At 58.9% G+C, this 23,079-nt stretch overlaps 1 protein-coding gene across 6 annotated transcripts; it reads right to left on the bottom strand.

The window, feature by feature from the left end:
- Positions 1-919: 919 nt before the first annotated feature.
- Positions 920-22,150, bottom strand: CLUH (clustered mitochondria homolog). Of its 6 annotated transcripts, none has more exons than XM_023653244.2 (26): positions 21,878-22,150; positions 14,594-14,796; positions 13,625-13,796; positions 12,526-12,669; positions 12,204-12,328; positions 11,955-12,109; positions 11,748-11,873; positions 11,300-11,447; positions 10,980-11,072; positions 9,474-10,168; positions 8,488-8,711; positions 8,193-8,297; positions 7,950-8,050; positions 6,930-7,082; positions 6,782-6,844; positions 6,435-6,679; positions 6,079-6,163; positions 5,780-5,933; positions 5,560-5,699; positions 4,413-4,493; positions 4,207-4,332; positions 4,004-4,125; positions 3,629-3,722; positions 3,398-3,532; positions 3,241-3,314; positions 920-2,432 (listed from the first exon to the last, which is right to left on the bottom strand). In XM_023653244.2, exons 1-26 carry the CDS (start codon positions 21,975-21,977, stop codon positions 2,246-2,248), a joined length of 4,050 nt encoding a protein of 1,349 aa, XP_023509012.1. In that variant the 5' UTR covers positions 21,978-22,150; the 3' UTR covers positions 920-2,245. The 6 variants fall into 6 exon arrangements, with proteins under 6 accessions (XP_023509012.1, XP_070083979.1, XP_070083981.1 ...); XM_070227878.1 differs by having other exon boundaries at positions 8,193-8,294; positions 21,878-22,141; XM_070227880.1 differs by lacking the exon at positions 21,878-22,150 and adding an exon at positions 20,785-21,088 and having other exon boundaries at positions 8,193-8,294.
- Positions 22,151-23,079: the final 929 nt, after the last annotated feature.

Raw genomic sequence — 23,079 nt, forward strand, 5'->3', positions numbered from 1 at the left:
GTTCAGAATACAACCACCACATCATAAAAGCAAACGTGGTGGGGGGTGTTGGGAGCGTGCGTCACAGCACTGTCAAGGCACTGACGGCAACTGAAAACCTCGAGGGCAGGGAAGTCGTCTTTTCTAGTTGGTTCAGGAAAACTAACAGGCATTAGGGCTGCAATTTTTTTTCGGAATGTCAAAGACACAACTCAAAAAAAAGTATTCAAACCGGCACTCTAGGATGCGTGAGACTGAGGGCCTGCCTGCTCAGGAAAGGGATGGCTGAGCAGAAGCCACCAGCTGTAATCAGACTCCCCCCTGCTTAGAGACAAGCCCTTTCCAAACCCCCTCCCACGTCACAGGCCTGTCCCTCAAGGCCACCTAGGTGGGCTCCCCTTCCCTCTCCTCCCTAGATCTCCACGAGAGCCTCGCTAACCCTGAAGCCGCCCTAGGAGGCAAGCTTCAAACACCGTCCATTCTCCTCCCACTCCCAGTCTTTGGGGAGTGCTGTCAGTCCTCTCGACTCAACGAAAGGGACAAGGGCAGATGCCCAGAGTTAGGTGTTCAGTGACCTCAGGGCCAGCATGCCCAGGGCCTGGGCCCCCACCTTGTAGCACCCTCACTCCAGCTGCCTTTGCTCCAGCATGCACCATACAAAGCTCAACGGAGAAGTGATTCTCAGCCTTTCCTTCTCCCGTGACCAAGAAGAGGTGGCATTCATCTGTGTGCTACTCCCATGGGTCTCAGGACTGGCCAACTGGTAAACCCGAGCTGGGTGCCTGTGATTCCACCCTCTTTCCTCCCGCTTAAATGACATTATAAGCATAACCTTGAATTTGACCTAATTTATACACATTCACATGCTTTAAACCCTTTCTGGCAGCAGCCCTCACAATCAAGTGAGACTGGTACAGAACACACAGGAGAGACTGGGGCAGCAGGTTTCAAAAACTCACTTTATTCCAATGTGAAATGAAGACGTGATGATTTAAAAACAAGAAAAAGTTCTTGATCAGCTGTGGGGATGCTTTGCTTGCTAGCTCCCGCCCACTCCCTTTGAAACAAGGTGTCTGGACAGACAATACCCATAAGCAGCTCCCCGCAAAGCTCCCAGGCAGAGGCCCCTTCCTGGGAACAGCTCCCTCAGGCTCACCAGGGTGGCGAACTCCACCCACCCATCAGGGCTCCAACAGCAGGCACAGAGAAGCGGCACAGGCAGGCGAGAGAGGGAGGAGCCAGGGCCTGTGAGGGCCGCCACGTTCCATGCAGCCCCCACCCTGCCACCCAGAGCTACTCTCTGTAGAAGGTGCTTGTGTGGCAAGAACCAGGTAGGGACCTGGGCTCCACAAACAATGATAATCACTCCTGTATCTAGTAGCTTCCCCCCCAGGATCCATGATTCAGCCCTGGTTCCTCAACCCCTCACTCCCCCCGACCCCCACTGTGCGTTAGGCAGCTCAGGTTAAATGGGGAGGAGGATACATTCAGACTGCTGCCCCCAAGGTCAGCCCCGACTGGGGTGCAGGGAGTGGGGAGGCAGCGCCTCCTGCCGGGGCCCAAGGGCAGACAGGCTGTGGCTGGGCACAGGGGTGTCTGAGGAACCACCGCCACGGCCCACCCCCAGCACAGCCAGGCCAGACCCATCCCAATTAGTAAAGCTGCTACCGCAGCTCCCACCTTGCCACAAAGCTAAAGTGCACCCCGACCCTCCAGCCCTGCCACGGAGCTCTGGCTCCCCATCCCAGGACACAGGAAAGCTCCCCTCTTTTTGGCTTCAAACCTGGACTTTAAGCCAGGCTGGACCAGGGGTAGTGGCAGCAAAAGCAGCAGCCATAATGTCAAACATACAAATGACCTGAGAAATCTCAGCTGCACGTCATCCACTCGGGGCTATGTACAATTAGGAAGGATGGACCGAGACGCTCACGGGCATGGACACACTCGCACACACTGCTCGAGGATGGGGGGCCTGTGGGGCCACCTGCCCCCCAGCTGGGAACTGATGCCCACACACTCCATTCACATGTCTTCAGTTAGGCCTCTGCATCGTATATTCATTGAACCAGTGCAAAAACATCTTTCTGGGGACAGGCAGGCCAGGCCGGGGTCCCAGGAGGATGCTGGGGATGGGGCTGGGGTCGGAAACGTGGAAGAAGAGGGACTTGTTTCCTCTCCCGATCTGCAGGGCATGCTCCCCTTCTCCTGGAGTCCGGATCACTGGTTAACGGGGCAGCTGACTGACTGTTCATCTGTCTCTCCCTTTCTACCCCTGAAAGCTCGGGGAAGAAGGGTCCTTGGCAGCCGGGGGCTGGGAGGCCACATCCTCTGGGGCCCCCACTGGCTCAGGCTCGGTGGCCATGGGCTCCTCGGCCTTCTCCCTGTTTTTGCTGGCTTCCTGGAGCTGGTGCCGCCGTGCCACCTCAGCTTTCAGATTCTCTAAGTCTTTTTGGCTGAGTAGAAGAACAGGGGTGAAGGGTGGGTATCAGAGCGGGCCTGGGCCCCGTCACCTTACTGGCTTTACTTAAACAAACTTGGGACAAGATCAGGCTCTGTGCTTCAGTCAGTGAGAGATCTGTGTGGAACAAGTGCTCTCCTCCCCAGAGCAGAAAGGTCCCCAAGTGCTAAAAAGTACGAACTCGGTGCACTAGACACAGCCTCCAGCTAAGGCCTGGCTCCCACTTGGCCTTTATGTCTAGTTCAAACCCACTGCATCACATGTGGTCTCTCCTACAGCAGGTTACACACAGGAAATGAGTGGGCTAGGACGCCCTCCCAGCTGGTACATGGTAAACGCCCTAACCCCTGCTGGACCAAACCCACGTCCCACACTGGTGGGAGGGAGACAGGACCAGGGGCCCACGAAGGCGGCACTGTTTGTAAGAGCCACACTGGAACCCTCAGCGTCTGGCTGTAAAGCACATGTCTACACTGGAAGAGCAGGAGGCCACAGAAGGAAGGAAGCCACTCTTTATGTACCAAAATGAAAGACCGCCAAGATACGTTAAGTGTAGGAAAAAAAAATACCTATGCACATGGCTTGCTACCATTTTGTGCCCAAAAAAAGAGGGAAAAAAGATTACAGATACGTGTTTGCTTAATTAGGCGCGGAGTATTTCCAGAAGGACTCACAACAAACGTCTCACCTTTGGCTGTACTTTCCAATTCTGAGCCATGTCAATGTATTATATATTATTAAAACAGAAAACTCAAGGCCAACTGCTAAGAGGGGGTGGGGTGCAGGTGGTGGAGGGGCCTCACCTGAGAGGAATGAAGAGGATGCCGTTGATGACGTTGAGCTGTTCCAGGACACTGGCCATGCTGGGGGCTGTGAACTGAAGGTGGCAGGGAAGATGAGCCAAGGGGTGGGCGCCGGGAGGCTGGGGTGTGGGTCCACCCAGCTCCGCCGGGGACGTACCTTGAGGGGTGGGATGTTGGCGCTGGAGCCGTTGCGGTAGATCTCATTCATGGTGCGCTGCAGGGCCACGGCCTGCTGGGTCAGGCACTTGAGGTACTCAGAGCTCTCCTTGGTCTTCTCATGGTCCTCGCCCAGCTACAGGGGGCGAGAGGCGGCATGGGCAGGAATGGATCAGGGCTGCCCACAGCCCACAGGCCCAGCTCCACCCCCTCGGCCCCTGCTGCGGCCCACCTGGGTCTTGTAGATGGTGTAGCCTTCCTTCTCGTGCTGTAGGGCTGACCGGAACTCGGCTTTGCTCTCGTAGACCCGGGCGACCAGGTGGTGGCTGCAAGGAGGCATGGCCCGGCGGGTGAAGGAGGGACACGAATGGGCCAGAGCAGTGGGGGCCTGCTGGGGGGTGTGCACACTACTCTGGATCCTGCTACGCAATCTACCCACAAACAAGTCCAGGACTCGAGAAGAGATGGAAATTAAGAGAAATTTCCTCAAGAGTCAGATGGGAGACAGAGCGCTGCATCCCGTGCCCGCCCTCAATGCAAGTGCTTCCTGGGACCCTGTCCCTGTGGCCCTGGGGCCCCCATGCCCCCTAACCCAGCGCAGCCTCACCTGAGGGCCACCTTGAGGGATTTGGGCCCGTGGTACTTGGTGCTGACGGCCAGCGCATTCTCCAGGAAGCGCAGCGACAGGTCACACTCCATTACTCCGTGCAGCACCAGCCCGATGTTGTTCTGGGGGCAGTCGGGAGGGCCCTAGTCAGCTCCCGCTCCCCTGGGGCTGAGGCTAGTCCCACTGCCCCTCCCAGCACTCACGTCCAGCAGTGCCATCTCCGGGTGGTCCTCCCCGAACACGAGCAGTGTGAGGTAGCGGGCGCGGTACAACAGGTTCAGGGCCGTGGACAGCTGGCTGCTGGCAAAGCAGTACAGGGCCAAGTGCATCTGCGGGGACAGCTGTGTCAAGGCAGGGCAGGCGCAGACCCTGCCCACCTGCACAGACCCCACCGCCCATGGCTACTCACGTATTCCTGGATGGTGTTGGGGTGCTCGATGCCCATCACTCGCTCACTCATCAGCACTGCCTTCTGTTGGTTGCTCAGGGCCTGGGAGAAGGGGGCGTTGTCACCCCAGGGTGGGCACTGCCCCACACCGACTCTGCCTGGCCCATGAACGGACACACAGTAGCTTGGCTTCATCCCGACTGCAGCTATTTACTTTGCACAATGGCAGGGACAAAGGGCCACGGTTCAGCTGTTGTAACCATGGAAGTCTATGCCTCACTCTGAGAAGGCGTTACTTTGTTGTTGTTGTCGTTCTTGTTGAGGAAGATTAATCCTGAGCTAACTGCCGCCAGTCCTCCTCTTTTTGCTGAGGAGCAGTGGCCCTGAGCTAACATCCGTGCCCATCTTCCTCCACTTTATACATGGGACGCCTACCATAGCATGGCTTGCCAAGCGGTGCCATGTCTATACCCGGGATCCGAACCGGTGAACCCCAGGTCGCCGAAGTGGAACATGTACACTTAACCGCTGCGCCACTGGGCCAGCCCGTTTCACTTTTTAAAAAAACTTGTCTTAAGCCTTTTTTCCCCTTAATAAAAACTATGCAAATACATACATACAAATCTAAGACTGTGCTAAAAATAAAGTATTGAAAAAAAAAAACAGGCATCTGTAGGCAAAAGAAAACAAGAATCGCTGTGGGTGAAGGGCGATGCGCCTCTAGCATGTCTGCCCCAGAAAACCACCTTTGGAAGCCCTGGGGCCGACGAGGCAGGTGCACCCCCAGCTGCATGACAGGTAAAAACAGCAGCAGAGACACCCCTAGCAGCTTTACATGGTGCTTCCGAGTCTCAAAATTTATCCTTCCCAACGTCCCTGCCATCACTCCCACTTTGTCCACAGGCACAGCAGAGACGGGGGAGGCCCAGGCAGAACAAGGGACTCGCCAGGTCTCCCAGGTCTCTGTCTGCTCCTCCCTGGAGGGCCCGGAGGTGAGCAGCATCCCAGGCCCCTTGGACGGTGCTCCAGTTCTGCAGGCCTGGACTCCCGTTTTCTGCTGCCGCCAGGGGTGAGAACACGGCCCCAGCCCCCTCACTCGCCAATCCCCAGTGCAAGGCCAGGCCCCAAGGCCTCTGCTGACACAGCCCAGAGGGTGCTCAAGGCCCACCTCAGCGTAGTCACCCATAATGTAGTGGAGACGGGCCAGGAGGCGCAAGCAGGCGCAGATCTCCACGTGCATGGCTCCGTACACGTTGTTAAACAGGTTCAGGGCCTCATTGATGAGCTCGCAGCCCTCCTTCAGGAAGCCTGCAGGGCACCCCCAAGGGTGGCAAGGTCAGGGCCAGGCCAGGGAACCCCCCTCCCCCGAGCCGCACCTGGCCACGCACCCTGCTGTACTTTGGCCTGCCCGCTCTGGAAGAAGTGGAAGGCATCCGAGGCCTTTGGGTTGACGTGCTTGACCACGGGGAAGATGTTGAGCACATCCTCCTCAGTGAATGCGGGTTTGTGGCGGCTGTCGAAGCTGTACTCCTTCAGCAGGATCTAGGGGACACGCCCCCAGGCAGGCTCAGTCCCAGGCTTAAATGGCCAGCACCTCCCAACCCACCACCACGTGTCAAGAGAAAGCCACCTCCCCCAACGGCCCTGTAGGAGCCACGGCACAGGAGGGACAATGAACTGTACCCACCTGGATCCCGGTCTTCAGGGAGATCTCCCGCAGCAGCGTTATCTTCTGCAGGCCGTATGTCTCCACAGCCTGGTCCACAGTCTCACTGGGGAGAAGCGGCAGGTAGGCCGAGCAGCCCCCACTCCGCCCCTCCCCTAACAGCTACCTCCCACCCAGGTGCCCCTCCCAGCCACTCCTCCTCCAGCCTGGACTCCTGGAGGACTCGGACTAACAGCTCCCATCCGCACTTTCCAGAACGAATGGCCCCCACAGCTCCCCCCTTCCTCCTCTCCTAGTCCACTGCCCCACATTGTCAGAGAACCTCGATGCTGGCTGGGAGCCCAGCACCCACTTTGCCTGCCATGCCACTCACGCACCACTCGAGGCTGAAGTCAAAGTAGTTCTTGGCCTCCTGGCAGATGTTTTTCCAAAGCTCCTGGGGGGTCATGACGGCCCAGGCCGTGTTATCCGCCGCCCCCGGGGGACGGTTTCTCCTCCTCCTGTTCCTCTTCTTGGAGACCAGCTCGTCAGCGGGCAGGTGGGCCACGGGGTTGGGGTATGAGCTCAGGAAGCAGTTCAGGAAGTGGCTGATGGCAGCTGAGAGGCCAGAGAGCTCAACTCCCTGTAAGGAAGGTTTGGATCAGTCACGAGGGCCCTCAGGCCGCAGCCCAGGGCTTTTCCCTGATGCCCCACACGACCGAGGCTGGGGAGGGAGCAGTGGTACCTGTAAGTATGTCTTGAAGATATGCTTGGCAGAGCGGGTGATGAGCTCTCCAATGCCAATTTTCTGCAAGAGTTCGAGGGAAGTCTTAGTCAGGCTCAGGCCTCCATCCTGGCCCCACTGTCACACACCCACCCTAAGGACCACTCACGTAGATGTGGTCCAGCTGGTCACGAGCCGGGCTCCGGAGCACCAGGTCTAACACCTTGCCCAGGTAGCGCATGTTGATGCCACGCTGGCGCATCACCTCGGCCAGTGTGGCCCCGTCCATGGGCAGCACCACATGGTCTGTGCAGTCCTTCACCTGTGGGCTGCAACAGGTCAGGCGCCCCCAGCCCAGGCCCTCGGCCTCCTCCTGTCCTGGGTCTTCCCGGGGGAGCTCATGCTCTGCTGAGGCCCTGAGGAAGGGGACTAAGACCCCAGCTCCCAGTGGGGATGAGGGAAGGAGATAAAGCAGCAGCAAAGACGTGAGAACTTGGACCACAGCCTTCTACACAAGCCACAGGAAAGAGGGGCCCTGGGACTGCCTGGCCCACCTGATGGGGAGGCAGGGATGAGGGAGCCCCAGAGGTGATGAACTCAAAGAGCTCAGTGGGCAGAACAGGCTCCCCTCTGACCACCCAGGAAGGAGCAGGCGGGACCACTCGGGGACCACAGCTTCACCCCATCCCTGTGCCAAGCCTTGGAGGGGTCGGGCAGGGGGCCAGGGCACAGCAGGCTCGGCTCAAAGATCTGAGACAAGAGCACCACTGACCTCAAAGTCACCTTAGGAGGGAACAAGCACCCAGTCATCCACAGGGCCTACGTACAAAGCTTGTGAGGGTGAACAGGAGGGCCCCCCCGCACCTTTTTTCCCAGATGCCCTTCACCCCTCTTGTAAACCATCCCATCATACAGGGGCTCAAGGGACCATACCCCCAGCTGCCGGCCCATATGGAGAGCATGGCAGAGCAGAGCCTGAACCCAATGCCTCCCTTGGCCTCTCTGGGTCAGCGGCCCCATCTGTACCATGGGGATGAGCACTCTGCCCTGCCTGCCTTGCAGGTCAGCAGGTCTAAGGAAGGCACTCCTGCGAAGGTTCTACAAGCTTCCGGAATCAGAGATGGACAAGGCCCCAGGGCCTGTAACTGCAGCCTTGGTGCAGCCCCCTACCCCTGTCTCCCCCGCTCACCAAGCCGGGGATCTGGCAGGAGAGCAGGAAGGCAGCGGCATCTTTCAGCAGCTGCTTCTGGTCCCGAACTTCCTCCTGGCAAGACTCAGGGAAGCGAACCCCTGCAGGAGGGAGGGCAGAGGCTTGAGCCACGCAGAAGGGAGGCCGAAGAAGGGAGGCAAGAAAAATGCTGGCACTCAGGTGGGTGGACAAGGCCCCAAGATGACCCCCAGGCCATTGTGCCCACCCTGCCCCACCGCTTGCCTGGCGAGAAGATGTCAGGGTTGAAGCGAACGTCAAAGGCTGTGTTGCTGATGGAGCCGACTGCCTTGCATGCGTTGCGGATCACCTCCCGACTCCGAGGGTCTGCTGTGGAGACACGGCCTGCTGGGAGGCAGCCCACTCCACCGTCGGTGGGGCCAGGCTGCCCCGAGCCTCCCGCAGCTCCTTGAAGATACGTCTGCCTGGCTCTCTAGGGGCTGAGTCGTGAGCCACCCCCAACAAGCACCAGCTGCCAGGACAGGCCTGGGGCTCCCCTCGGCATCCACAGCAGCCCCACCTGTCCCGTCGTCCGAGGCGATGGTCTCCGCCAGCTCCTTCACCTTGGCCAGGCCACTAGCATTGCTGCCCTCCTCCTCGCTTCCCGCCTCGGGTCCTGGAGGGTCTTCAGGCTTGGACTCCGGGGAGGGGAGACCGCCGTTTTCCAGTGAGGTGGGGCTCTCCAACTTGCTGGCTTTCTGCTGCATGAGCTGCAGGGCAGCCAGCTTCATGAAGAGGAGGTACCTAGAGCACAGCAGAGCAGGCAGAGCAGGGGATAGGAAAGGGGAATGTGGAAGCCTCGCTGGCCCAGCAGCTTCCTCAGGCTATGGGGAGGAGAGGCAAGCCCCAGGCTCCTGGCCTGCTGGGATTAAGGAACGTTGGGACTGGACACTCTGCTGACACGGGGACGTGTCCTGCCCAGTGGGCAAGAGTCAACGCAGGCATGTAGGTGCCTGCCCAGCAACTCTACCAGGAGGCTGCAGGTCGCAGCACAATACAAGATCTTTCCAGAGAGTAAGAGGACGGCTAGGGGATGGGTGGGGGAGTGGCTCACCATGCAGGCCAGGGCTCTCAAGAGTGACAGGAAGCCCACCGGCATTTTGAAAGGAAGAACTATTCGTGGTGTGGGACATTTGATGTGGCTGACTCCTAAGCACTAAATGCCAGCAGTGGTGACACCCCTGCCCTTCCTCCCAGGCCCTGGCACCGGGATATTCAAAGACACCCTAGCAGATTCCACACGCTCCTTAAAGGAACAGCACAGCTTCAGTTGAGAGCCACTGGTCTAGCTGCTTGCTAGTTTTTGACCAATATAAAGTTCTGGATGTCTGTTGGGGACCCTGACGTCAGAGTTGGGGGCGGGGGAGGCTGGAGCTGTAATGACTGCGGCCAGAGTTAACTCTTCTCCACTTTCCAAAGTCTCTCTCACCAAGATCAGGCATCAGAACCACCTACCGGCTGGGTGCAGCCCAGCCCTGGCCCGGTTTCCCAGGCCTTGCTCCTCACCTGTGCTCCACAAAGGCATCCACTAGCTCCTGGCGCAGGCAGCAGAGCTTGTGCCGGTGGGCGCGGGGGAAGCCAGCACGGGTGCACTCCTCGGGCAGCCCCTCGCCAGGCACGGGCAGGAAGTTGAGGTCAGGGGGGAAGGTGCGCAGCAGGTCGAGGATGTAGTGGCGCCCATCATTGCCGATGATGCCCTTGCACTCCACGGAAGAGCAGAGCTCCACTTCCTCATCGCGGTCGTTGAGCACCCGGTGCCGCAGGATCTTGAGGGGCCGGCTCGTGCGTTCCAGCAGCTCCAGGTATCGTGGGTGCGACACCACTGTCTTGCCAAAGTCAATGGAGCCATAGATGACGCTCTGCTCCTGGTCCCGCTCCAGGATGCCGGGGATGATGGACTGGGCCGTAACACGGTAGCCACGGTAATCCACCACCACCGTGCCCAGCGTGTAGAGCCCCTCCACGTCCACTGCATTGTATGTGCGCACGCCATTCAGGTCGTTGGTGGGCGCCACATAGGCCGCCACGTCCCCACCGAAGTCCTTGTAGTGGTCACGGACATCGAAGCCCAGGCTGAAGAAGATGTTGTTCCAGATGAACATCTGCATCCTGGTCTCCTCACTGGGGTTGATGGCCATCACGTTGCCATCGATGACCGCCATGGCACCCCGCGTGGCTGCCGCCGTGAAGTCACTGTGCACCTGGGGGACCCAAGGTCGGGAGAGTGAGAGGCTCTGTCCACAAGAGCCTCAGCCTTCGTCCCACCTGGTCAAGCTCACCCAGATGGTGGAAGCAGAGGCCTGCGGGGGGCCGAGGGACTTGAGCCTCCATTTCCTCACATTTGGCAAAGGGCAAGAAACTCTTTTTTCAACAAAACTTAACACTGATATTCAGACAGCAGAGCTGAGTGACTAACAGAGAGCGGAAGCACTGGAGCGGGTGTGGCACCCACCAATCACAGGCCGGGTGAACCTGGACAGGTCACCTCTCAGGCCCGTTTTCTCAACTACAGAAAGGGGACAATAAAAGCACCTACCTTCACAAGGGGTCTAGAAGACTACCAGAGACAACGCCTACAAAACGCCTGGCAGAGCCCCTGGCAAAATTAGTACGCAGGACATTTAGACCTTATTTTTACCATTACCATCTCTAGGTGGTAAGATTATGGGAGATTTTAAATTTAGCTTTTTTTGAAGGCACTATTTTCTCTCCATCTCTCTACCTCTGTAAAAGCACTAATAACATCACAGTAGGGCATATGTGCCCAGGCGAGGGCCCCAGGGTGGTCCGTGGAGTGTGGGAAGCCGGAATGGACCCTGTCACTGAGCCCACACTGGAGGCAGGTCCCTCCTCTGCCTACGGACTCCAAGTCTCAGAGAAGCCAGAAAAAGGAGCTGGGGTGGTCTGCCAGGAGGCAGAAGGCAGCAGAACCCCCTGCAGCATATGCCAGCTTTCCTCCTGTCCACAAGAAAACAGCTGGCGCGGGGCAGGCGGGTCAGAGGCCATGGGCACCTTGAATATGGCTCTCTCTCGCAGCAGCCGCTCAGGCAGGTTCTTGCGGGGCAGTTCCCTCGTGGTCTGCAGCTCCTCGTTCCAGTCCCGGGTCTGCAAAGGGAGTGGGGAGGGAGACGCCAGCTCAGCCCGTGCCCCATGATCTGCCCTGGGCAGTCACTTCCTCCACCTTCCCATGGACAGTCCCACAGGCTCCCAAGTGAATCAGACAGACAAGCAAGCAGATAGAGCCTCCAGGGAAGCACACAGAACCCATCCCAGCACCCACCAAAGGCATAGGAGGGAGGCGCGCAGGGAGGGTAGGGCTGGGCCACGGGCACCTGTCCGGGTATGTGCTCCTCGTAGCCCAGCCTCGAGGTGTAGGCATCCTCTGCGCGCACGCAGTCCATGGCGTGCTCTGCCTGGGGGGCTGTCCAGCTGTATACCTGGAACGGGGTGGCGATCCTCTCGAACGGGTGGCGCTGGACCCTGTGGCAGGCAGAGGAGGGAAGATGGGGCAGCCCACCAAGCTCAGATGCCTGCCCTGGGACCCCACCTGCTCCACTGTCTCCCTGTCCTGAGACTCCAGCCCTGGAGAGCCCGACAGAAGCAGATCGGTGCCTCTCCTAGGACTGCTATCTTGGGACCTGGCCAACAGCTCCCTAAAAGGAGGCTGGGAAGCTGAGGGCTGAGCAGCCTAGGACAGAAGTGCTAGGGTTTAGGCTGGCTGGTTCACACCATCCCCCCCGGGACAGCAGACAAGGGGCAGAGATGGGGCAAAGGCATTACCTTTTCTTCTGCAGCACAGCAAAGTTCTTTTTGAAGGTCGGGCTGATCTGGTTGAGCAGCTCCACCAGGGAATGGCTGAGGAAGCGGGGGCTGGCGGGCTTGGGGTTGAAGTGATACGCTGTTGACCTACAGGGAGAGGGTGGTCACTGCACAGGGCGCCCCAAGCGGCTGCGCATGGACTCGGAGCAGGCTCGCACAGGGACTCACTGGTTCAGATAAAAGCCCCGCGTGGACGCCGTGATGCTGACTTGCCGGTCCTCGGCCGTGATCACAAACAGGTACATGAGGTCCCCATGCATCTTACGGTTCCCAGGGGGCGGGTTCCAGCCACTCATGGTGAGCACTTTCAGGCACTGCAGGGGCTGCAGGAATGGCCAAGCATGAGTAGCCAGGCCTCCTGGTGTGGTGAACCCCCGCCCTGCCAGAGACCTCCCGGCTCTGCTCCGGGAGTCCCACCTTCCAGTCACGGTTCTGGGGCTGCAGGGGACACAACGGCCGCTCCCGGCTCCCTGGAAGGATGTACTCGGGTGGCGTGCAGTCGATGGGGTCCATCTCCAAGCCCTTCTTCCGCTTCCCGCTGTCTGAGGGACCCGAGCCTGGTGGTCAGCACAGGGCCACCCAGGGGCCAACCACCTCCCAGCCTAAACTGGCCCCAGTCTGGGCACCTCCAGCCCCACCCCCTCTGGGTGGGAAGGCCTGGCCCTCAGCCCCTTTGTCAGCCCTGGCCAACCTGCTCTCAGCCCCTCTGCCCAACCCCTGGCCCCAGTGCCTCCCGCACCTCCCAGGTCGCCGTCGGTGAAGACGCTCAAGAAGGACAAGGAGTTGCAGTCAACCCCATTGAAGGCATCAGACGGGTCCAAGCTCTTGAGCAGGTCTCGGACATGGCGCACGTGGATGCGGGCCTCACGCACCGTGTACGGCTCTGTTGGGAGGGGGAGAGGCAGGGCGTTACCAGGGCCCCGCTCTGCAACATGCTGCCCAGCACAGAGAATTTTTTGCCCTGGAGCTACCACAGGTGGTCTTGATTTTCAATTTTAGGCTTCCATTTACAAATTCCACTATGAACACCTAATTTGGAGTTCTGGTTTCAACACATACACCTGCTTGCTAGTGGGCAGGGATCCTTGTTTGCAAAGAACCTTCTGCCAGAGGGCACACAGGCCTTGGGGAGCCACAAAAGCTCGCTGCTCTGTCCACAGGCGGGTAGGCCTACAGAGCTGCTAGGCCCCTGTGGCCTTGGTCGTGTGCCCCTAGGGCAGCCCTCGCTCAAGGGTGGCCTGAGGACTTACCAGGACCCTGAACTACAACACTGCTCCCCAATATGTTTCATGAAATTTTAATGGAGGCTCTTTTGGGGGAGGAAAGAGGTTCGTGATCAAGTTTGGACAGAGCTGGGTTACATTTTTTCCATATTTGCTCTTAACAAGCCAACATGCCCGGAACCTCTGAGCCACTCCTCCCCATGGGACTCAAATTTACCAGAACTTTTATTTTACAACCAAACCAGCCTCACCACACCAGCTGATGGCTCCACACCTGGCCCAACTTCCCTACTAGAGAGCTGTGAGACTTGTTTCCTCATAAGATTTAACTTTTATCTCCATAGAATTTGACTGGGCTGATTTCAAGCCCTTGCCTAGTACTGTTTCTTTTTTTAAATCACAAACCTGAAATTTAACCCATGAAGTTGGAGGGTGCACATGTGATGGCCTGAGAAGCAGACCTGTGCTCCAATCCCACCTCCACAAGTTTGATTCTGCTCTGAGCCTCCACGAGCTCATCTGTGACACAGAGATACCAGCCGGGACGGGTGGAGTACTGCCTGGCCCTGCCTCCATGTGCCCTCCCTTGGCAGGCCACCCAACTTCCGGACAAACCTTCTACCACACGTAGCACGGAGCCCTCCTGCAGCCCCTCCACGCTGCGCAGCTCTGAAAAGTGGTCCAGCATGTTGCCGTCCAGGTGCAGTGAGAAGCAGGTGCGGTGACACGTGTCTTCACGGTCCATGAGTACCTGGTGGATTTCCTGTACCATCTCCTGCGGGGACACCTGCCAGGGAGAAGGCCCCGACTACCCTGGTGAGGGCAAACCGCTTCACCCAGTGCAAAGCACCTGGATCCCTAGAGTCAATGCCCCAAATACTCAGTTTCCCACTTTTTGGCTTTTAAATTCCAGGCCCTGCCCATACAGGCCACTCCCATCTGCACCTGTGTATGTGTGCAGGACACAGCCTAGCCCCGTCACCCTCGGGCGTAAACTATTCCTGTAGACCAAGAGCAAGCCCTGAGCAGAGCAGCAGGAGACAGAAGAACGGGGAAAAGAAATTGGCAATCTTGCCTCCTCCCTTGCCCAATGCCAAGGCCCCCAAGGCAAAGGGCTCCCCGCTTTGAGAAGGGATTCTCTGGGGCCCAAGCTGCGGATACAAAAGATGTAAGAGGGCACTGCCTGGTTCCCCAGTGAGTTAACGGTTTGCTAGACCTCTGGCGTGGCTTTTCCCTTAGGCAGACGGTAAAACCACAGCAAGAGAGAGAGGTGATTCACCTGAGGGCACAGAGCAGAAGGCTGAGGAGCCCTGGGACCCCAACAGCACTCAGCCGCTGGAATACCTTTCCCCAGGCAGGGCTGGCGGTCCCAGCTGGGCGCTATCCCCCAGCAACAGGGCACTGACTCGAACCTGGACTGCCACATCCACAATGCTAGCTGAATGACCTTGGGCAAGGCACAGGACCCTCAATTTCCTGCTATAACTTGGGGCCAGGACGAACAAAGGCAAGGCTTGGCTTTCCAGCCTCATCCTCCCTAAAAGGCTCTGGCCCTGGTCCCCAGCACCCCCTCCCCCATCTCACCTGTAGGGAGAAGGGCTCGATCCCAGGGGCCAGGATCTTCACAGAAAAGCCTGTGTCCTGGATGACAATGACTTCCTGTCCAGTGGTCTCCTCTCCTGGCTCGGCCTCATCCAGCCCATTTTCCCGGGGCGGTTCGGCAGTCCCCTCTTCCCTCTTCAGGCTCTCTGGGCAGTCCCCATTCAACAGCATGACTGACGGCAGTTCTGCAGGTGACAAGATGGGAACTGAGTCAGATGGCCCTAGTTGGTCAGGTGAGGCCATCAGCTCACCCCCAAGGGTGGGCATGTGCCCTATAGAATGGCATCTCCGTGGGAGCCGGCCTGGTGGCACAGCAGTTAAATTCGCACGTTCCACTTCTCGGCAGCCTGGGGTTCGCCGGTTTGGATCCCGGGTGCAGACATGGCACTGCTTGGCAAGCCATGCTGTGGTAGGCGTCCCACATATAAAGTAGAGGAAGATGGGCACAGATGTTAGCTCAGGGCCAGTCTTCCTCAGCAAAAAGAGGAGGACTGGCAGTAGTTAGCTCTGGGCTAATCTTCCTCAAAAAAAATTAAAAAATGGCATCTCCATGTCCTTCTGAGACTTGGCCCTACCCCACACTCCACAGTCCCACCTCACACTGGGCACACAAGTCCCCTCAGCCCTGGCCACCTGCAGGCCACTGTCTTCTCCCTTCCACACCCAGGTCCTCCCTTCCATCCACTCCTCAGTCTACTAGTCCCACTTATATCAGCACGCCACCCAAACCACTCTCCCTGGAGCCACCAATGCCACCCCGAGGGCCAAACCCAAGGGTCTTCTCTGGCTGTAATGTGTCTGGGTTCCCCTCAGCTGCCCTCCCACTGCTCATTTCCTCCTCCTCTTCCCTGACAGATGCTGACAGTCTTGTTCCTCCCTCTCCAGCTCCATCTTCTAGCAGTCTGAGCTGTGAGTGTCCCTGGGCCCCAGCCTCTCCTCATTCTCATCTCACCCTCTCCCATGGCTTCAAATGCTCTCCTGCCTCACAGCTCACAGGGCCAATCCAGGCCTTGCTCAAGCTTTTCAATACGTGGCTACTCCAAGGCATCACCAAAGACTCATTATGTCAGCATGGAATTCATCTTCCGCCACAAACTGGTCCCTTCTCTGTGAATGATGCTCCCACAAGGCACCTATCTAGTCACCCAAGCTAACCTCCAAGCTGGCCATGGGACCCAGGCTCTGCAGCCATGGCCCTGGGCAGGCCAATTCCCCTATTTCAAGAGCACCACTTAGAACCTTCTAAACTCCCTACTGCTCACCACATCCAAGCTTCTTAAGCCAACACTCTCAGGCAACAGCCTGAAGTCCATCTTGGCTCCTGCCAGCTCTCCCTGTCGAGGTATAGCCACACCAAACTACCTGGAAGCCTGAGAACAGGCCACACATCTTCCCTCCCACCCGTGCTGCCCCCGACAGACCATGCATTGGGCAAATTCTTACTCAGCCGTCCAGGCCTCGGTGAAATAAACCCTCCTCTCTAAAACCTGCCCAAATGACCCCAGACAGCAGAATTACCGCCACCCCACTGTCCCCAGAGACATGGTTACCACCTCCCAGGGCACTTGTTCTACTGCATTCTGGGTGGCTGGCTGTTCCCACCAGTAGCTCTATCTTCCTCCTTCTGTCTTGCCCGCACTCAACAGAAAGACACTGAGTTAATTACTGTAAACGTGTAGTTGAGTCCAATTATTTGTGAAGAGCACCCAACTCACATGTTGTGGAGAGAGGCCGGGAGCAGGTGACAAAACCTTCCATTTCTACCCTGGCACCAAGGGGATCAAAGGAGAGGCCCCTCCCTGCTCTGGGGAGCAAGAGGACCTCCTCAAAGAAGCCCTCCAGCAACACACAGCCCTGCCTGGATGCCCATTTGGCCCATGGGGCTTCCCACTCAGGGTCCACCTGGCAGCTAAACTAGCCCCTTGCTTTCTGGGAGCTGCAGACAGGTTAGCTCATCGAGCTGTTCCGGACCCCAGCCCATCCCACCTCCTCTTCCCTACCCAGCTGTTAGGAGCGGGGATGAGGTGCATGTCCCCAGAGCTGTGTGGGCCCTACCCAGACCTGCCAGAAACGTGGAGCAGGGGCCTCAGGAAAGCAGATAAGCCCAGCACAGAAGGGCACACCAGGGGGACATGGAGCGAAGCCACTCCCTCGTCCCCGTGTCCCCTCCACTTAGTGATAAACAGGACCTCCAGCAGCTCAGATATAGTCCCCTCCTCCTTCCCCCAAACAAGGACATCTGAGGCCCAGAAAAGTTCAGAGTCTTGCCCAAGGTCAAGAGTGGATCCCAGATTCCCCATCAAGAGAGGACACCACCACGCAGCTGCACTGCCCTCAATCCTGGCCACTGTGGACCTTTGATGGCTGTCATCACCCCCGTCCCCATTCCCAGCACACCTCTCCAAACCTGAAGTGAAACTCCCGAGAACCACAAGGACGCACAAGGACTTCTCCATCCAGTTAGCCCACAGCCCCAAGCCCCCAGAAAGTGAACAGCCGGCCCCAAAGGGAGAATTTGGCCAACTCTATGACAAAGCAGACAGAGACAGCAGGGCGGGGAGAAGGGCGGTGGTTGGTCAGCTTTCAAAAGGCAGCAAAAGGAATGGCAGATATGAGGAGGCACTTCCCCCAACAGTCCTTGAGAAAGCTTTTGCTGACTGGTGATCCCCCGGAATGAGGGGAGACGCAGTAAGGGGTCCCCATCCAATATGGAACAGGAGCTTTGAGGTCTGAGACCCCAAAAGTGGGAAGTCAGAGACCCAGACAGGCAGCCTGTGCTCCCTGAGTCTGGGCCAGGAAGACTGGGAGGAGGGCAGGGAAGACAAGGCAAGAGTGGCCACAGCTCCCACTCTGCCTTCCCCAGCCCAGTGAGCCTGCCCAGAAGGCACCTCGGCACCAGGTTCTTGCCCCAGGCGGCACTCAATCTCCTATCAGATTTCAAAGGAATGTGGTTCCCAGGGGCCTCCTTTCCCCTAGGACAGCCCGCCCTGCCCTTCCTCCTTCCTCCAAAGGACCCTGAAGTCTCCCTATCACTGGATTAAGGCTAAGTGATCTCCCCACAAGAGGCCAGCCACCTGGCTCACCGCCCCCAAGGCCCACCTGGTGCAGTCGGTGGTTGCCCTCTCCTGGGCTCTGGAGTCTCAAGACTGCCATGGCAGCGAGGCAGCCAGGTCTCTGGCTCAGGCCCGGCACTGGTTGTGTCTCTCGGTCCGACCTCTGCCACTACGCTTGCTCCCATGCAGCTGGTCGACCCAGGGCTAGAGCTCCGGCTGGCTTCGGGTTTCAGTGGGGCCAGGCCTGCTGGGACAGCCCTGGGAAGGGCACACTCCCCCTGCCTTGCATCCTGCTCAAGGTCGGCCAGAAGGACGGCTGTGGGCCAGGAGGCCGCGGTGGCTCCAGGACCCCAGGTGGAGCTGCTACCAGTGCTCAGGCCCTCCTTCCTGTACCCCTCAGAAAGGGGGTCACTGCTAGTGAAGCCGTTAGAGGGGCAGGAGAACCCAGGGTTTGGGGTACCTGGGACCCCTGGGATCAAGGGTCCCGGGGACTGCCTGGCAGAGGCAGGGCCCAGCAAGAGGGTCCTCTCCTCAGTCTCAACCCCAGTGGCAGTGGGCAGGACTGCTTCAGCCAGCTGCCGGCAACAGCTGGCACAGACCTGGGCCCAGGCCATGAGGTGGCCGCCCCCTGTCCACCAGGCGCAGACACTGAGCACCCTGCCTCCTCCTGGGTCAAGTGACCAGCCAGGGCGTCTGGCTCATGCTGCCCCCTGCAGGTGACCTGGCAGCTCTCCCCTTCCTGAGAGTCACTGGTTCTGGTGGGAGGGGGATGGGCCCCCAGTCTCCCAGAGGACAACCGCACCCGTGCCCCACGCCTCTAGCTCCATCAAGAAGCTGGCAGGCTCCGTCTTCCCTTCCCAGCAGTCCCTGCACTGCCAGGAGAAAACCAAGTCTCCCCCCAGGGAAAACAGAGCTGGCAACAAGAGGCCGAAGGCCGTTTGGCTGTGGAGAAGCAACATGCCCAGCCTCGCCAGGGCGCCTTCCCAGGGCCTCTGACTTGTTGCCAGGGCCCAGTCAGGACTGTTCCGGCATCCATACTAACCAGGGTGGGGGTGGGGAGCCAGGCTTGCTCCAGCCACCCCACCTCCAACGTCCGTCCAGTCCCATCCAAGGCAGCCCAGAGGGACTGGCACCCAGCACACCCTTTAGCCTTTCTATAGCCCCCACACACTGACCAGATGGTATGAAAGGCCAGGCCCAGCAGAGCCTCTCTTATCCCACCCTCTCCTCCAACACACCCCAAGCCTCTGGAGAAGCCACAGGGGGGCCTGGAGATGACCCCCGAATGGTGGTGCCAGCCACATCCATTCTGGTCACCACACAGCCTACGCACACTCTAGGCCCAGCCCACCTCACTTGAGGAAACTGGGGCTCCAGAAGGCTAGTAAGCAAGCTGCCCAAAGTCGCAGAGGCAACAGGAAGCGAAGCCAGGTCAAGAAAAAACCAGGGCCATCAGATGCCCAGGCCCATGGTCCCGAGTGCTACCCCCCCAGGTTACAGCACCCACAAGATACAGAGTACCCCCTTCCTCCTCTAGGCCTCAGGCCTTGGCCCACGAGGCAGATCTATCTTCAGCCATAGGACTCCCTCCCCAAGCCTCTACACCTCTGGGCCAGCATGGTTCCTCTCATATCCCAGGGGCACCTCTGAGGATCTGGGCTTCAGGGAAAAGGGAAAAGGTGCTTCTCTGCAGAACAGGAAGGGGCTGCCCAAGGAGCGGTGAACCGCCCCCCCCCCACCCCCCCCAGTCTTCACTGGCCAGATCAGAGTGAAGAGATAAAGCATACCCTGCCCTGGCCTGGGAGCCCCAGGACCCCACGGGCAGCAGAAAGGAGTCGGAAAAGAAACTTAGGCCAGCTGGGGTGGCCTCTGTGTGCCTTCCCCAGCCTGGCACAGCCTCCCTCAGTCGTCTGTGCCAGGGCCAGGCCCCACCCCAGCCAAGACCTTAGCAGGTGAGGCTCCAGCAGGAAGTAAGGCCACAGAAGACACAGCACCCCATCCCGAGAACCCAGGGCTTCAAGAAAAAGCAGCAGGGACAGGCAGGCAGCCTAAGGAAGACCCCAAGGAGGCGGGCACCTCTTTTGCCTAATTCCTGTCCCCCAAGACCAGAGGCAAGTCTGCATGGTGTGGTGGTAGTCCAGGGTTCCTCAAGCTGCTCTCCTCAGACCCACCCAAGAGCAGAGCTATGGGATCCTTCCGAGGAGCTCCTCTAAGCCATCGAGTCCCTCCCCAGTTTGCCAGTGCCCTTCCCTTCTGCTCTGGGCCTCAACCCCAAGGAGTCCTCCCCTAGACAGAAGGAACTTGACACACCACTGTGAACTTGAAAAACCTGCCCGTTCTCTTAACCCCTAAAAGCAGCTTTATTCCCAAGAAGGTAACTGACCCTTGCGCCTCCCAACAAAAGGCCCTGATCACCTCCTCAAAGTACTGGAGAGCCTTCCAGAGCTGGATCCTGAGGGGAGGAGCCTGAATAAGAGTCTTCTTTGCGTAGACTCAGGCTAGCTGTAATTCAAGTCCTAGCTATCTATACTAGCTTCCCAGAGATATAAGGAGCCAGTGTTCCACCTGCTGGTATGCTCCCAGTTTCCCAAAATGAACAGCTGTTCTGTTCCCCGACCCAGGGTCCCCCAGACAGAGCCTCTCAGCACATAGCTGAGAAGGGGTTTTACTCAGGCCCTCAGAGAAATCCTCCAACATACTCTCAGTGCCCACATTCTCAGCATACGATCCCAACCAATAGGCCTGTCCCAGAGGAAGCTGGGACAGGCCGGAACAGCCTTGACATGTTGGCTGTGAGCTGGAACTCCAAATGCTACCCCCAGCAGCTAAATCGTTGTGTGACCTTGGGCAAGTCACTTCATCTCTTCAGGTCTCTTTTCTAAAGGGGAACTCAGTCAGCCCGACCTCCTCTCATCTAGCCTGCCCCACTGATTCAGAACCACATCAAGGCAAAACCTGGCAGGTTGGAGCCATCAGCATTTGTCGTTCTGCCCAAACCTTGGCCTTGTCTAGGCAATTAGCAAAGCTGCCACAGTACCTATCCCCCACCACAAGGGAACCCTGCTGTGATGGGTTACAGGGTCACAGAGCCTACATAACCCTGTTCTTATCCTTACTCACTGAAACTGGGAAGCGAGAGGAAGATGACAAGTCCATGCTGAGCAGAGTCGGGAGGAGTAGGAGACAGGAGTAGTTCTGCACTACACTGCCACCCAGGGAACAGAAGGACCACGGTCCAGCCCTGGGGCTCTGAAGAAGATTTGGAGATGACAACTGAGGAGCTGGGGAGGAGCTACCAGCCTCAAGGCTGGAATCTAAAACCATGATGGAAAGCACAGAGGCAACTCAGGAGAAAGGGAGAGAAGCAGGCCCCACGGGAGAAAAGCTGCAGCCACTCCCAAAGCCACTGCCACACAGCCCAAATGGAGGGAGAGCTGGAAGCTCAGCTCCACACTAACGACCTTTGCCTTAAAAACAACAACTCTGGGCTGACCCACTTTTCGCAATAAGGCGGGTTAATGATCAAGTTCTGGCACAAACACCTCCTCCTGCCAAGGAGTTTGGCTTTGCCCCCGTAGACATGCAGACCCCTACATCTGCCAACCAGGCCAACACCTCACAGGGCAGAGATCAGACCCTGCAGACCTGGGGTTAAAGCCCTGCCTCTGGGAAGGAACCAGAGAAGCCCCCTCACAATACACACATGCAACTCGCGCTCTCCCCACAGACCAAGCCTGGGAAGTCCCAAGTTGAGCCTTACTCGCAGGGCTGCAGCCCTGTGCACAGAGAATGCTTGGGATCATGCCGCGGAGGAGTGCCTGACGAAGCAAAAGTCAGTACCCCAGCCCGGAGGGCTCCCTAGACCCGGACGCGGAGGGGGTGGGGCCGCCGATTCAATCCGTCTGTGGCAGCGGCACACCCCGAAACCGCGTGTGCGCGCACGTGTCCCCGCGATCCGGCGCGCGTGTGCCCGGCGCCGGTGCCCGCCGCTGCTGTCCTCCCCGGGACCCCACGTGTGAAGTCCGGGCCGCAGCCGGGGGCGACAGTGAAGGTGACCTTCAGGGCGGGGGCGGTCCGGTGGAAGGCCGGGTGAGATGCAACCCGGCCTGGCGCGGAGGGAAGGCGGCGGTCCCCGCGCAAACCCGAACCCGCCCGCCCGCTCGGCCCGGTCCAGCCTCCCACCCGGCTACCCGCCGGCCCCCGCCCCGCTCACCGGCCGCGCCCGGCCGCCCCTTGCCACCGGCCTGCGAGCTGGGCTCCCGGGTGCTGTCGGCCGGGGCGGCCGCCGGCAACTCGTCCGTTTTGATGACCATGGCGGCGGGAACGGGCGTCCAGCTAGGCTGTCCGAGCCGCCCGCCGCGCCACTAACCCAAGTGCCCTGCGCGCCGCGGCCGCTGCGGGAAGGACGGAGTCACCGGCCCACGTGGTGTGCGCTGTAGCCTTTGACCCCACCACCGCTCCCCTGCCCCGCCCTCGCGCCCTGCCCAACCCACGGTGGCCCGCGAGGGACAAAACGCGCCGCGCCTCATTGGCCGTTTACCAACGCGGTGACTTTCCCGAACGCCTTAAAGGGAACGTACCCAGACTCATGAGAGAGAAGCTTCGGGCCCCCTCAAGGGGCGGGGCTGAGGAGGACGTCCTTGCGATTCCCTGCCTGTCCGGCGGGCGCCTTGACCTTGGATGGAGACTCTTCTAGGACTGCCATTGCTAACCGTCCCCTCCCGCAATGACCCACTGCTTCTTATTGCAAACATGCCAAATGACCACGCGGTCTCTAACCTGCGGTGTTAGTGTGACCCTCAGCGCCCTCCTCACCAAGCTTGCCCTTTCTGCTGAAGGGTGCCTCTGGCTTCTTGAGGAGGGGTTGGGGGGCGGCCTAGAGCATGGTCACTAGAGGTGGGGGTGGCGGGTGGTTAATGGGGATAAGTGTCAGAAATGGACCCACCAAACTTTGTGCTGAGCCACAACGGGTCTCCCTACCAGCGGCCTCGACCCCCTTCACCACATGGGTGCTCACATCCAGGCTGGTACGTTATCCCCATTTTATAAAGGAGGAAGCTGAGACCAAGGTCACTGAGCGCTGGGTCAGGCTAAATCCGCAGCCTGGACACTTTACGGTAGTTCATATTTTCAAGGGTTTGGGGCTGGTAGGGACTGAGAAGTGAGGTCAGAGAATGCTCCCCAGGTGACATTTTACCAGGTCCTGCCAGTGAGCTGAAGTTCTCCAGGCAGAGTGGGGAGGGTCTTCCATGCACAGGCCCGGAAGCCACTGGGAAGCATCTGACGTTTGCCAGGATCTAATGGGGACTGAGAAACTGAAGCTGCAGAGGTGGCGTGGGGCGGGCCCTAAGGCCTCGTAAAAATTGCAAAGGAAAGTGAACTTTGTCCTGGAGTACACGTGGTGGGAAGGGGAGC

This window comes from Equus caballus, chromosome 11 (genome assembly GCF_041296265.1).
Source record: "Equus caballus isolate H_3958 breed thoroughbred chromosome 11, TB-T2T, whole genome shotgun sequence".
NCBI lineage: Eukaryota > Metazoa > Chordata > Mammalia > Perissodactyla > Equidae > Equus > Equus caballus.

What these genes read in the sequence shown, in the direction of transcription:
- CLUH (XM_014727940.3), bottom strand. Translation starts at nt 18,278, where the DNA reads ATGGCCTGGGCCCAGGTCTGTGCCAGCTGTTGCCGGCAGCTGGCTGAA. An exon ending in CCCAGAACCGTGACTGGAAG is followed by an intron (nt 12,110 to 12,203) that starts GTGGGACTCCCG and finishes CCATTCCTGCAG; the next exon opens with CCCCTGCAGTGCCTGAAAGT. An exon ending in TTATGGGTGACTACGCTGAG is followed by an intron (nt 4,494 to 5,559) that starts GTGGGCCTTGAG and finishes CCCTTCTCCCAG; the next exon opens with GCCCTGAGCAACCAACAGAA.